At 38.5% G+C, this 15,055-nt stretch overlaps 2 protein-coding genes across 2 annotated transcripts in view; one reads left to right on the top strand and one right to left on the bottom strand.

Moving 5' to 3' along the window:
* Nucleotides 1-2,785: 2,785 nt before the first annotated feature.
* Nucleotides 2,786-10,103, bottom strand: ubxn2a (UBX domain protein 2A). Its single transcript, XM_008398287.3, has 7 exons — nucleotides 9,964-10,103; nucleotides 9,542-9,601; nucleotides 8,528-8,638; nucleotides 7,580-7,689; nucleotides 7,011-7,148; nucleotides 6,379-6,540; nucleotides 2,786-4,779 (listed from the first exon to the last, which is right to left on the bottom strand). The coding sequence occupies exons 2-7, from the start codon at nucleotides 9,542-9,544 to the stop codon at nucleotides 4,596-4,598; spliced, it is 708 nt and encodes a 235-aa protein (XP_008396509.1). The 5' UTR covers nucleotides 9,545-9,601; nucleotides 9,964-10,103; the 3' UTR covers nucleotides 2,786-4,595.
* Nucleotides 10,104-11,481: 1,378 nt separating this feature from the next.
* The window catches only part of atad2b (ATPase family AAA domain containing 2B), an 86,838-nt gene continuing 83,264 nt past the window's right edge, over nucleotides 11,482-15,055 (top strand). Inside the window, exon 1 of the mRNA XM_008398289.3 lies at nucleotides 11,482-11,708. Within this exon, the coding sequence (XP_008396511.2) occupies nucleotides 11,610-11,708 (99 nt within the window). The 5' untranslated portion in view covers nucleotides 11,482-11,609. The remainder of the gene's footprint in view (nucleotides 11,709-15,055) is intronic.

Below are 15,055 nucleotides of genomic sequence, written 5' to 3'. Positions count from 1 at the left end.
ATTTACTTTTTGATATTTATGAAATTTAATTACAAAATTTATTTTTGACATTTGATTAAAGTAGTTTTGGCCCTAGTAGCCGAAACTACTATAAGCAAAAGAGAGGGGAGAAGACCTGGGGCAAAGGTGAGCTAGTCATCTTTTTGGACTATGGGAGGAAGCCGGAGGACCCGGAGAGAACCCATTAATGCACTCGGAGAACATGCAAAACCATGAAGACAGAAGAACCCAGGCGCAGGGATTCAAACCCAGGGAACGGTTTTATTCACAAAGTCGGGATTGTTTTTTTTGTTTTTTTTCTTGTGTTTTGCTTAGTTGTCTGTGCTTATTAGTTCTGTAGCACAGGTAGTTAACTAAGTATCTGTCAGTGTTGCATGTCTAAAACTCCTACCGTCATGTTTACAAACAGAAAACTATAGCGGGTTGCGTTAATGTTAAATACATTGGACAACATTATTTGAGCGACGGGACTGAAGTGGAAGCTTAGGAGTTATTCTTAGCTTAGCATTCTAACAATTTATATACATGACGAAACCACAAGATCACTTCCTTCATCTGAATATTTTACCCGTTTAATATGAAAAGCTATAGATGTATGCACTAATCCTTTTATTAGAATACCCTACATTTAAAAAATATTTTAAATGCAAAGGAGTTTGCAAGAATAAAAAAGTATCAGACAGGGGAAACTGTTTTATTTGAATTAAACAGATACAGATCACTGCAACTCTTTTTTGCGCATTAATACGTTGTATGATAGACTTAATTAAATGCAGTGCAGCCACAATGTGTCCACCGAACTGCGCAGGTCACTGCACCTGAAATGATAGGATATTGTACACTAGTATTACAGTCTCTCATAGTATCGCTACCGACATCTATTTAGCAAAGTTTAATAATACAGTGTTATTAAACTAAAATATTTTAAAGTATAGGAACAAATTAGCCACAAAACAAGGTGTTTTGTCCTGATTAGCTGAAAAACAATGACTTTACAGTAACAATGTTGCAGACAGCAAACTAAAGTCATTTATACATATTTTTACAAGCTGCTGTCATGTAAACTAAAACATGGCGTAATACAGCAGCTTAATGAAGGCCAGGTATAAAATAAAACTTACCGTAACAGGTAGGACGTATTTATAAGAAATCTGCTGAGTAAGCAGTATGTGAAGTAGCATCAATGTGCATTAAAGGGGGGGGGGGGGGGACGGTATCTGATGGGCGATTTATGAACATCAGATACTACCCCCCCCCCCCCCCTTTAACACGAGGAACGGTATCTGATGTTTGAAATATGGCCATCAGATTCCGTCCACCCCAACCCCCCTTAACACAGGGGGAATGGTATCTGATTGGTGAAATATGTCCATCAGATACCGTTCCCCCCCTTTAACACAGGAGAAGCGATATGTGATGGGTAATATTGAGCACTAAAACGTATTGGCCTGGTTTTAATTCGTATAGCACTACAAGGTTTTTATCTATCTATATCTATATATATATATATATATATATATGTATAATATATATATATACTGCTCAAAAAAATAAAGGGAACACTTCAGTGTTCACTTAAATGTTAAAGTGTTCCCTTTATTTTTTTGAGCAGTGTATATCTATCTATCTATATATATATATATATGCATCTATACACATATATATCTAGAGACATCTATCCACATATCTATACATCTATACGCACACATACACATATATACATCTACACATGCATCTGCATTGCCGCCTGGGCGATGCGGAGCGGCGAGAAGACGCAGGGGAACCGTATCTGATGGGGAAACGCGGCGTTAACACCTGTTATGCGTGAAGTGGAATGTGCAAAATAAAAGCCGGGCTGCTGCCCGAGTAAAAAAAGAAATGAAAATAAAAAAGGACATTTAGAAAGGAAATACGGGAGTTGAAGGAAAAATAATTCCCTGCGTGCTTAGCCTTATTAAATATGTAGCACAAAAGGAAATGTGTTCTCCTTAAATCCATGGCCAAACGGCACGATCTGGCTTGCGGAGGTCGGGGTGCCAACAGTCTCCCCGGTCCGGTGAGGGAAAACTATGTGTGCTGTGCTGTAAATTTATGGAGAGGAAAAGACATTTTTCATCTAGGGTTCTTCTGTGCGACCTTCACCGTTCAGAGAATGTCAGCTCATTTTCTACAGGCATGAGACATCCTCACCTCCCTCACCCAAACCGCTCTGCTTGAAATATTGAAGATGGATAATGGTGCTCTGGGTTCTTCTGAGGAGAGACAGAAGAAAGAACGGACTTGTGTGCAAAATAAAAAGGGTCAAATTAAATAAAATAAAAAAATGCAGCTTTGTCTCAAAGGGTAATTTCCCTATTTTTCCACAGTCTCTAAGCTGCTCTGTTTGATTCTGTAACATCTACAAAAACTAGGTTGGTCTACCTCAACTCGCTCATTCTTTTATCTTTTTTTTTTAAGCTTAATGAAACCTGATTTAATTTGTGAGGAATAAAAGGGATGTCAGTTCTCTACAGAAATGGGAGAGGCTCAATTTATACTAGAATCACCACTGATTGGAGGACACCCCTATTAAATTTAAGCAAATTAGAATGAACTAATTAAGACACTTCTACCTCAATTGGGGGTATGCAACAAAGAATTGATTTGACATCAATATGTGAACATTTCCTAATGCGGAACTGAATATTTAAAAATGTAACCACAGATCCAAATCCTGTCTCATGGACAGATTCAGACCGCTCTATTATTATTATTTTTTTTAAATTAAGACAAAAGACATTCCTCCTTGACAGTTTTAAGTACCTTTTTTTAATAGTACAGGCTTGTTTAGACATCACTGTATAGCACATTTACATAAGGCATGGATAGTTTGGCACACCTCTAACTAGAAATACAGTATAGCAGTCATTCTATACCTTGGCATTCTTGACAATCTCATGACAAATCTGAGCAGACCTAGTCTTGTGTGAGAGTTTCTGAGATTAAAAATGAAGACTGTCCATGAAAAAAAAATAAACCACGTAAAATTATAATTGAGTTCAAGCCTTCAGCTGGCATAAAAAAAAAATTAAGCAGAAATACAAGCAGCTCAGCTGTGCAGGGTGTACTGAAACAAAACATGAATTCTCAAGATATGCTCGTCATTCATTCAATCAAGTAAAACAGCAGATTTCATATTCCCACCAGCCTCAATAAAAGGAGAAGGAAAATACTGACATTTAAAGAAAACAATAAAATTATGTAAACACCTGAAAGAGCCAAACGACAAGGCCAAAAATATCAATAATGTGCAAACAAAACATCACACCTCCATGAATATGTAACGGATGTCCCACCTATCAGCGCCTTTTTAAAACTGCAGTGCATAAGAGATGTGTTCTTACATTGGGAAGACTTTGATAGTAGTTGTATGAGGGGAAGGGCATTTCTGAATCACCCGCTCATTGTGTATGAATGAATGAATTTCATATTTTTGGAACATTTAATGATAAAAGTGAGTACACCTAATACAACTTTAATAATTTCTGAAAACAAGAATGCTCCACAAATGTATTTTTACACGGTTATGAAGTTATACGTGCATTCTTCATCATGTGCATATATAAATACACACATACACACTCATATTTTCATAAATATCGCTTAAGAAATCATCAGGCTTTTTGGACAATTCTGTCCGGATGTTTGACCACTCTTCTGGTCAGAACTAACAGAGCTCATTCACTCTGATTGGTTTGCTGGCATGGACCCTGATTTTAAGCCTTTGTTTATCGTTTTTCTAATAGGACTGAGGTCGTTCGGAGGCCATTCGGGATGCATAACACCAGCCAACCAAAACCTTTGCCCCATAAACTTGTTTTTAGAAACTATTAAAGCTGTACAGTCCACCCCCCCCCCCAAAAAGCAGAGTTTTAAAAAAGAAAAGAGACCAAAATCAATCAGATTTAGCGATATGATTGGGGGGAAAAAAAACAGACCACTTAAAATTATCAGTTTTTCTGATTTTACTTTTTATAGGTATATGTTTGAGTAAAATGAATATTGTTTTCTTAATATTTATTTGCAGAAAATGAGAAATGGTCAAAATAACGTAAAAGACGAAGTGCTTGCAGACCTCAAATAATGCAAATAAAACAAGTTCATATTCATTTAGAAACAATAACCTCAGGAAGAGTTCCGAAATCTATATTTGGTGGAATAACCAGAAGGTTCAGTGCTGTGGTCTCTTTAATTTTTTCCAGAGCTGTATGTAACGCCACTGTGTAGCAATATGCTGGGTTTCCGTAAGCCTGTTTTTGGAAACAAAAACTTTCCTCTCCAAAAGATCAAGACAAAATAGACGCTGTCAACAGAAAAACCCCTGATTAGCACTTTCTGACTAATCTGGTGAGAATATTACTTTTAGCTTGTTGACAACAAAGTGCAGTTCAAAGTGCACAGTGAAGATTAAAATACTAAGAGGTGCATTGCGCCTTAAGGGTGCAATATATATATATATATATATATATATATATATATATATAAAAAAGACGATGACGTGTCTATGAAGAGAAGGGGGAAGGTAGCATGCTGTGTGAGGTATGGGACCGTCTCGGTCAGGAGTGTCCAAACAGAGCCTGTGTGTTCAGGGGTCTCTGGACGATGACGGCGTGAGCCAAATCCGCCTCCTCGAGACTCAATTCTTTGTCGCTGAGCTCACGGGAAGGAAGTGATGTCGTCAGGACGAAAGGTGGACAGCTCCTCTGGCAGCGGGCAACGAAATCCTGGACGTCGGAGATCCTTAAAAGAGAATCATAACTCAGAACCGAGGAGTGAACGAGGTTCACAGAGAGATTTTTGCTCATTTTGGGTTGTTTTTATAGTCGCCGTGAACTGGTTTGTTGGGCTTAAATTATAGAAGTTGCAATTTTGCGATCGCGACTATTTATGCCAATTTAGTCATCGGTTTGCAGCGAATTGCGATTTACGCACATCTGACCAATCATTTTAACGTTTTCTGTAGTTTCTTCTTTTCTGACCATTCACGGAAACCCAGCTGAATTTTGACCAATCCAATTAGTCCCTGGATAATTCAACGTCCTGTTTCATGGCGTCTTTTGAAAGCCGAACGTGAAAAGAAGCCAAGATGAAAGAATACGTGATGGTAAACAATAACTTTTTTTTGCAAAAACATTTTGAGATGTTCTGTAGGATTTGCTTCTATTGTGCATAAATTCATGTTAACTTGAACGACCAACATGGAATTCTTCTTTTGGACTTTGTCAACTCGTCAGGATGATATTTCAAGAATGTTCTTGAAAATATTATTTGCACTTTAAATATTAACAATGTTCAAATCCTGTCATTTTGCAGAAGGTTATGTGCAGCAATTTAAACTTTTTTGTAAGACCAGGCTTTAGAAAAAAATAAAGCTTAAAAAGGTGTAACTTTCGATCACAATGTTTTGAGAAAAATGCTGCAAAATGAGCAATCACAAAAACACCAACATCCTGGAGAGGACAGAAAGTTGGTCAGATGGGTACAGAAACGACAAAAGGATTTATAAATGGACAGATAAAATAATGACTGATGGATAAATGTTTTGATGGACAGACAAAAGGATGGAGAAATGGATAGAAGGTGATATCTGGACAAATGGATGAATGGACGGATCTACATTTTAGTTAACTAATCAGTGACAGACATTTAAATATTCTTATTCCATAATAATCCTGAAAAGATAAAAAAAACAAAAAAAACATGAATGAATTTCTTTATTTTTCCCTCACACCCCCCAGGTGAAACATCCCGTGTAAAACATGCCGATTCCTTTATGGAAGCCCAAGACTCTCAGACTAACACTCCACCCCGTGTTGACACGTGAGATCTGAGGCAGCATGCTGGTAACATTATCTATTATTAATGACGACCCGGCAGACCTGTGGCAGCCCAAACACTTGCTGCACTCTGAGACTATAGCTTAAGACAGGAGGGGTTCGGTCCTCTCTCATCCTTTAGCCTGTTATATAAATGCTGCATCAGAGTTATGCAATTCCTCACTGGGGATTTTATAGATCCACACCGCTGCTACAATTCAGATTATGTCTCTGAAACCCCTGTGCGCCATTTCTTCAGCCTTCAAACTTTATCAGACTAGAACAAAGCTTTATGTAATCCAAAAAAAAAAACATAAACCCCTTCTCTAACCCCTCCCCTTGAGCCACAATAACCTAAAATTGTCACCCTCACTCCCCTCTGCCTTTTACTACATATTTACTATGATGTTTAGAGATTATGGGATTTACAGGCAGCGCAGCGGGAGCAGCCAGTGTTGAGATATTCTTCATAAAGATCGGCTTTCCTGTGTGTGAAGTGGTGCAGTTTGGGGGGAACACACACCTATGCGATAGGTTAAACCTCTGTATCAGTCTTCTGCCGTCGGCCAACCAGATCTGCAGAGAGGTGACGGGAAGGGAGTGGTCTAGTGTTACCATGGGAATAGGAGGAGATTCTCCGTCCTCATGCACAGATGGTGACCGGGCCACAACTCTGGGTGCAACGCTGGGAATGGACATGGGGAACAAGAAGCAGACAAACCTTTGCTTTGAAGTGTGAAAAGCAGGTGCAAAGACACTCATGCTCATTTTCTCAAAAGTTGGTAGTGTTCAAACATAACTATAATGTGAAATATTATTTTTTAAATGTATGCATGATTTGAACAACATGACATTTGCGTAAGATCTCCTGTAGACGAGATCCTAAATCTTAAAGGCTGACAGAGGGCCTTTTAGGATTTGCCTCTGGGTGTTTCAATACATGGACCTAGTGGGACACCTAGTGGTCTAAAGTATTATGGCAGATGTGGTAATAAAACCATGCTGAAACTTGAGACAGTCTGACTATTTAGCAGAGGCAGTACAGTTTAATGATACTGTAACAGTATTCCTCTCTTTATATTCCAAATAACTCAGTGTAGGCTCTAAGATCTATTTCAAATAAAAGAATAAAATGAAACAGCAAAAAGCTTTCACCTGCCCAGTCGGTATCCTCTCCCGCTGAATGGGTGAAAAGCCTTCTTCTTGGGGACGTAGTTTTCCTCAGTCATATCCTCCACACTGATCTCCAGCTCCTCTTCCTCTGCTCTGCTCTCCCACTCCGCTGGAAGCTCCCTGGGACAGGTCAAAGTTCAGCGAAGGAGTCTTATCAGATGAATCAATCAGTAAGACAAAGGGGAAATGGGATAGATCTACTGTCTGTATGCTTGTTTGTGTACCGAAGTAGGGACAAACTTTGGCTTGGTGCAGTGTTGTGCACAGCTCAAAGGTAAAGAACAAGTGGGATGCTAATTTTACTGATAAAAAAGACAAACAGGATTTTAAAAAAAGTGTTCAAATGCCTGAAGAACTTGCAAACAGACAAATAAAGGAACCAAGTCATCAGAAAACATTGCTTCATTTCTTGAACATTCCTTTTAAGGTGGTGTAAATGGATTAAATTATTATATGCTATATGCAGTTAGAAACAACGACTACACTACAAGTAAGCATTCTGAGTATATTTCGGATCAAAATATGCTGAGTGCCTCAATAGAGGCACTCACCCTCTTTTGATGGCATCCAGGAAATCTTGATTTTCTGGCACAGAGTAGCTGCGGAAGTCTCCGTCGTTAATGGTAAAGCCATCCTTCCACAGCCTCACCACCATCTCCACCTGGATTTAACATGGCAACATTCGTATTAAGCCCATCAATAGAGATGTTGACTGCAGACGCAAGGATCAAAGTTCTGCGACTGATTTTTAAACGCAGATTTTGAACTTCGACCTGGTTTTACCATTTTTTTTAGCCATTACCCTTTAAGAACAACAATATAAGAAGAAGTCAATTATGGAGTGGTCAATTATTAATATTACAAGATGAAACAATATGTCAGTGTGAAACAGAGTTTTGTGATGGGGCAAAGACATTTTAATTGGTGTTAGGACCCTACACTAGGGGTTAGCATGTGGCAAACGTTACTAAAACAGCACACTCAAGATGTATATTTAGGAGAATTTGGATCCATATGTTAACTCTGAGATTTCAAAAAGGCTGCCAACATTTCTAAAGCCAGAGGCTGAAAGCTTTTATGAACTCAATTTAGCTTTTCTGTCATCTACTGAAAGTCTTGCTCTCACTCGCCCTCTTACAGCTTGAACAACCTACAGACCTGTCTCACCACGACAGGACATTTCTAGAGTACTGTCATCAGAGGCGACCTGGTTTCACTAAACTAAGGCTTATCCACTGATTCAGCAAAGGACTTTTGAGTTTCTGATGGCCAGCGCCTTTGTCAGGTCTGGTCCACTTCCACGCACTGGTTGATTTCTCTGTGAATCTCTACTGTGCAAACTACACTGGTCAAACCACGTTGGTCTGGTTTGTATATTTAATGTTTTGTCGAAATATGTAATAACTGCATTCTCATAGCACGCACTTACCTTTTAGTCTTAGTTTATATGACAACAACTCCATCACACAATAAATATGCATTGAGAGGGGATGAGTTACCTTTGATGTCCCTGACGCATCGTAGCAGATCTTCTCCACTTCATCAAGGAGGTCTTCTACTGAGAAACTACGACTCATTGGAACATCTTCTTCATTTTCCTCACTGACCGCCTGTTAATAAAACATGTGAAAGGTAAAGTGTAAAAAAAAAAAAAAGAAAAGTGTTTAATCCATCAAAAACATGTCAGCTGATAGTTAAGTTTCCTCTCCAAATAATGCCTTATAAACACTATACTGCTAACTTTTCCACTGCTCTTGTTTCCTGAAACCAAAATACCAAATTACAGTGGCATGCAAAAGCATTTGTATCTCTGGAGGTTTTTCACATTATGTCTTGTCGCATGTACATCCTTACTTCTAAGGTGATTTTATGCTCAAGGTAATTGGAAAGTGGAATGAAAACAATAAAAAAAGTGTTGATTGTTTTTAGTTTACTTTACGCAGATACCGTTAAAATCCAGGAAAGTACCTTTAAGTCTACAGCTACAGTTACAATGGATTAGTATACAAAAGAATATATTCACAATGGAATGGCCAAGCCAAAGACCTAGAGCCAGTTGAGAACCTGTGGTACGACTTGAAAACTGACGCTCCATCAACATCAGTTTTCAATGCTGAAAACTGATTGGGTGAAGAAAAACCAAATCAGTTTCCTTCAACTAATTGGTGAAGAAGAATAGACTTATAATTCTGGTCTCATAATATGCAAATTTGGTAGACATGCACAAAAACAAACTTGCATTTGTGATTACAGTGAACAGAGGAATGCAAAAAACAACTTTGTCTCATTTTGATCCCACTTTACACTTATGCAGTACTTTTATTTGGTCTAACACCTAACATTGTAGTAAAATACAAAATAGTTTGTGGTTGTAAAGCGTTCAATTGCGAAAAGCTCAAGACGTGTGAATGCATCCGTGAGACATTGCAGAGTTGTAGATATAAGGTAGAGCGCAAATAGTAATACCAACAAATGCAAGAATAACGCTTCCCGGTTTATTTATTCTGACTTACCATTGCTCAGCTTTCTCAGCCACAGAGTCAGTCTCTTTCATGCCGTTCTGTGTTTTCCATCTAAGAAAAACAACAACGCTATGATAGCAGAGCCTGTCGAAGCTTTAAATAGCATGCTTCAAATTAATTGTGGTGACATATTTAAAATTTAAAAACATTTTTTAAAACTCATTCCTTCGTTAAGAGTATGCTAAGAATAGTAGTGGAAAGTGCCCAATGTAACAAGCCGTTCTTGACAAATAGCCACACACCCAAGCGGCCTTTGCCGATGAGATTATTTATGCAAGTGGGTATAGACGGCTGTCGACGCTAAGAGCGACACACAAGCTGAACACATAAACGTGGCTTTTACACACACAAAGACACGCAAAAAACTATTAACTACATGCTCATATTAAGCGTAAAGTCAAATAGCGACTTACCAGCTTTCGCTTTGTGGCTTAAACCAGGGTTGCACATCTGCAGCTTCAAGTTTCTGGCAGCGGCAGCTCTGCAGAGCAAGAAATAGCTGCCGTAAAGTGCTACTGTCGTAATGCTACAGCACTGCTCAGCTATATTTAGGTTAAACCAATCACATCTGGTATATGTGATTGGTTTAACCTAAATATAGGTTAAACCAATATTTAACCTGGAGGGGGTCATAAATGTAAACAATAAGATATTAGCTGTCTCAAGTTTCATTACAGCCATTTTATTTCAATCATTTAAATACAGAAACAAAACAAATAATCTCGTGTATATTTCTAATTCTTATGTGTTCTTTTTACTATTTCTGATGATTATGGGTCACAGCTGATGAAAACACAAACTTCACCTTAGAAAATTTGAACGTTAAATTATATTTAATTTTTTTTTTAAAACCAGAAATCTCAGTCTACTATAAAGTATGAACATGTACTGCATAGGGTTTGTGCTTGATACTTGTTTAGGGGACCAATGGCGTGAATACTTGCATAAATGCTGCTTGATCGCTGAGGTCTAGCCCAAGTTGCTTTCATAGCAGTTTGTTTGCACTATTAGGTCTCGTGTCTCATCTTTCTCTTTTCTTCATTGGGTTTCGGTCATGCAATTTTCCTGCTCAATCAAGCACAACAACACTATGGTCATTAAAGCAGTTATTGCAACTTTGACAGGGTGGGTAGGTGGTAAGTCCTTCTGGAAAATTAAATCACCATCTCTCCATAAAGGTGGATATGCTGGACCAAAAACAAGACAAAAAAGATGAAATGGTTTCCTCAAACCAGTAGGCACTTCACACTGGACCTCCTGCAGCTTTTATTCTGCCTCCCCACTCTTCCGCAGATGTAGATCTGACTTCAGCTGCAATCCATGACTTGTAAGTCTCCCTCACACTCTGAAATGACAATTGGTTCATACTTCTCTAAAATATGTTGCTATCAATGCCCCTTGTATGTCTTTTTGCAACACTTTTGGATGACACTTTTTCCTTCAACCTAACTTTCCAATAATATGATTGCTCACAGCACTCTGAACGGACAACGTATTCATCAATTCAGCAGTCTTAACTATGTGTAATTATATTACATACATTTTGTTGCTTTTTATTTACATTTTCAGAGAAACCCAATTTGTGATTTTCATTAGCCACATGCTACACCTACTTGAAAAATAAGTAGAAAAAATAAGTAGACATATTTCACAACTCGTGTAATAATTGCATATAAGATGTGACTTTCCCCTTTTAAACTCAAGTACTAAAATAAGAAGTTTTAGATTATATACTTATTTATTGAGATGCAGGAGGAAAGCTTGAGTGTCACTCCAAAACTGTGAGGTGTGTGTTTATTGGACCACTTTTTTCTGCAAGTGTCAACCAAAAGCGTGTTTTTTATGTTAAAATATTTATTGTCTTTTTTGTGGGGATAGTAGCCCTGCCAGAAAATAATAATAATAAAGGCACCTGCCAGAAGGACTCACAGCCGCTTGGGAGGGAGCAGATAGACCGGGAGATAGACAGGGAGAAATGGCGCCTCGATGCTGCGCTCACTGAAGCAGTGTTTGGAGCCGGTTGGAGAGATTCGGTGAAGACAGTTCAAAGGAGAGAAACATGGAGAAGACGAGGAAGAGCCCCCGGACACGGAGCGGCGCCTTCATCTCCTCCAGGACGCGATCGTCATCGAGAAAAGAGAGAAACTCAGAGGAACATGTAAGCCGGTCTCTGTTCTTTTACCGGGCGAGCTAGCTGGCTCTGCTAGTTGGCTAAGTAGCTGTAGCCCTGGCCTCAAGCTGATCCCATGGATGTCTTATTTACAACAAGATACGAGCAGCAGTTGCACTGACACCCACACAGTGACACAGACAAGAATTAACACTAGTAAATGCAACCAGTCGTGTGCGTGTCATTAGCCTCAAACTTATTATGAAGCTGTTAAAATACAAGCTAGCGACATTAACTCCTGGCTAGCTCCAAGTTGAGTTCCCTTTGTGTTTGGCAATTTTGCCCGGCTGACTTGTTTCACCGTTGTCATCAAAACTCAGTTCTTCAAATAGAGCAATTAAGCTAAAAAACCATTGCTTCAACTTCGACCCTATTATGTGGAACGAGCAGGATAGATGTTTAGTTGACTGCTGAAGGATAAAGCCTTATTTAAGCTAGCGTTGGTTGGGAAATGGCTAGCCTTAGTTAGCTTACAGTGGGGGGAAGGGATCAGGTCCACAACAGTTGGCTGGCTCAGGTCCCGTATTTAGCATGTCTGAACTTGGTGAACTATTTTTTATTTTTATTTTTATTATTGTTAATAACCTCAAGGGCCGTGGGACAGGCAATTCCTGAAGTACACGTTTCAAACCCCAAAACAGTCAACTTTGTGCCCAGTAATGCAGTGCTGCTCTGGCAAACTTTAAGTTGAGCTCTTAAGTTTGCGTCCATCTTTCAGCCTTTTGTCTCAGAGTGTAAACATTGAACACCGCAAGCCTGAAGATCCTTCATCTATGTTCCACACAGCATTAGAAAACATAAATAGGGAGGAGAAAAGGTATAGTTCTCTTTACGGATCGGCTTTTTTATGAGTTTCTTTGTGAATGTTAAACTACTGCTTGACGTCTGCATAGTGTATTTGTTTCCAGAAGTTTCAGTGTGATCTACATATATATATAAAAGTTTGAAAATACCCTTCTTTGACAATATTGGCTTTAAACAAACAACCTTTTTGGGGATTTCAATGTGCTTGTCATATTGTGTGAACTTCTCTGAAGAGCTCTTTGTTTGGTCGCTGTGTTTTATGAAATGAATAACATGCTATGTGTGGTAATAAAGCTGGAACACTGTCCTCCGCTACGCTGCTTAGTGTAGATACCTCTGCCAAATCTGTGATCTGTTCTTCAGAGCCCACCATCCTCCATGTTTTCAGATTGCTCCCTGCTCCAGCCACCTTGATTAAAATGAATAGGCCATTAACAGACTTCTGCATAACCTGATGGCATGCTGGGGAGGTAATGTAGTCTTTTGAATTAGCTCTGTTGGAGCATTGAGGCATGAATGTCATTAATTTTAGACTTTTAATGACTTAATTGATCGTTTCTTCTCTTTTTTCCCCCTTTGTGGAGCGTTGACACTAAACATCCACTTCAGTAATTTGAAGAAATAATTCACCGTTTGAATTTATTGCAGATTTTATCTAATCCACATGGGGTCAAAATGATATGCAGCAGTTCGTATATGCGAATCCACCCTAATTTAATATTTCTTTAAATGTTTCTGCTCAAGATGCTTCCTGTAGCTATCAGCAAGGCCATGGATAATTCTTGCTTAGGTAATTATAATTATAATTAATTATAATTAATAATCATAATTATCTTATGCTAAGATAATTCTTGACCACTCTGCAGCTACCAAACATGGTATTGGCAGTATGGTGATGAGGGCTTGTTTCCATGCCAGTTGTACCGGTGAAGTTCGTGGAGGAATGAATCTTTCAAGCTTTACGTTCCGACACAATGTAGTTCAGGCCTATATACTGTTGATTATTTGTAGACTATAAAAAAAAATGCCAGGTCTATTCCAGTGAAACAACCCATTTAAATAAACGCCACCAAATCTGCCAAGGAGAGTGGGCAAACATCCATCCAGAAATATGCCGGAAATTTGATGGTGGCCATTAAAAAGTGTGGGATTTCTCCGCAACCTTCTGGGGAATATTAAACAAAATGTCATTTGGTGGAGGATATTTTAGCCTATGTGGATTAAAAAAAAAATTACGATAAATTCAAACATTTCTCCCAGTTTCTTTTTTTTTTTAGATCAATAAAGTTGCTAGTTGTACACCTTGTTTAAAAAAAAAAGAAAAAAAAAACTATTTGGGAAGTAATTGCCCCAAAACTAAAATAGGACAAACATTTCTTCCTGTGATTGCACAGTTTCCCATAACAGCTGTGAGCTATGCTTCCACTATCAGTAGTGAAGTTGAACTTGTAAAGATCATTGTCAGTGCTGTTCTAGTGCCATTTGGTCAAATACTGTAATTTAGTTTACAGTGAAAAGAATATTACATTAATAAGTTGGCAGATAGTCAAACGTTAGTAAATTGGAATGACTCAATTCATGCTGACAACAGTTTATAAAATGTTGGGTTTTAAATTTGATCAGTGTGAGACATCTGTGTTACAAACTATCTTTGTCATATTGTTTTTGCAAAAACATGACTTGAGCGCTCTTGAAAAAAAACCTTCAACATATTTTTCTGTGGTAACCTTGTCAGTGTTGGGTAAAAGTCAACATCCAGCTCCCTCCTGTAGTTGACAGCGACTCTGTTCCAGACAATAGAATAAAAAAATACCTTCTCTGGAGGTTGCTCAGCATCACCAACGTCTACTCACAACTGCAGACAAGGTCCAAATTGTCTACTGATGACAAGCAAGCCACAATGAAGTTTATCAAAACCAAGAGAACAGTTGTCTTGCACATCTACCCTTTCGCTCCCCAACTGACAGCAAGCACTAAGATGTCTCTACTCTCCAAGAAACCAAAAATGAAAGATCTTTTACGTCCAATTCATGCAAAAGATGTTAAATAATTATCAAGCAGAGCTTACTCCACCCCTATCTGTTAATAAAGGACATTGGTGTCTTCACACAATCTGCGTATACCACACAGAAGCCAGAAGAAATGCAGGTCCTTTTACATTCAAATGGAAAATGAAACATTCCTTAACCAAAAGCTTATTAGTGGACCTGATTTGAGCAACTTTCTGTCAGGAGTGCTGAGTGCTTTTGTAAAGAGCCCATACCCCAGATGGCTAATGTACAGCAAATGCATCGCTTTATTGTGCATAAAGACCACATAGATTTTTTTTGTTTCTTATTTGTAGTGTGAGGACACTGACATTTCTAAAACCATAGCCAAGTTTAGAATGGAAGTCCTCATGTTTGGAAATAATCATTTGCTGTTGCCATTTACTGTATAAGAAGAGCATCACAACAAGATGAACAAGAACACAAGATGGTTCATTGAGCATCGGTTGAATGTTGGTGACATCGGTTGCTACACCAGAGGAA

Source organism: Poecilia reticulata, chromosome 21 (assembly GCF_904066995.2).
Source record: "Poecilia reticulata chromosome 21, P_reticulata-male-v2, whole genome shotgun sequence".
NCBI classification, from domain to species: Eukaryota; Metazoa; Chordata; class Actinopteri; order Cyprinodontiformes; family Poeciliidae; genus Poecilia; species Poecilia reticulata.
Note: the sequence above shows the minus strand (reverse complement) of the source record. Positions and strands in the feature narration are given on the sequence as shown.

Coding starts and splice junctions, on each gene's coding strand:
- ubxn2a (XM_008398287.3), bottom strand. Junction 7,690..8,527: donor ATGCGTCAGGGACATCAAAG/GTAACTCATCCC, acceptor TGTTAAATCCAG/GTGGAGATGGTGGTGAGGCT. Junction 4,780..6,378: donor AGGTTTAACCTATCGCATAG/GTGTGTGTTCCC, acceptor TTCTCTTTTAAG/GATCTCCGACGTCCAGGATT.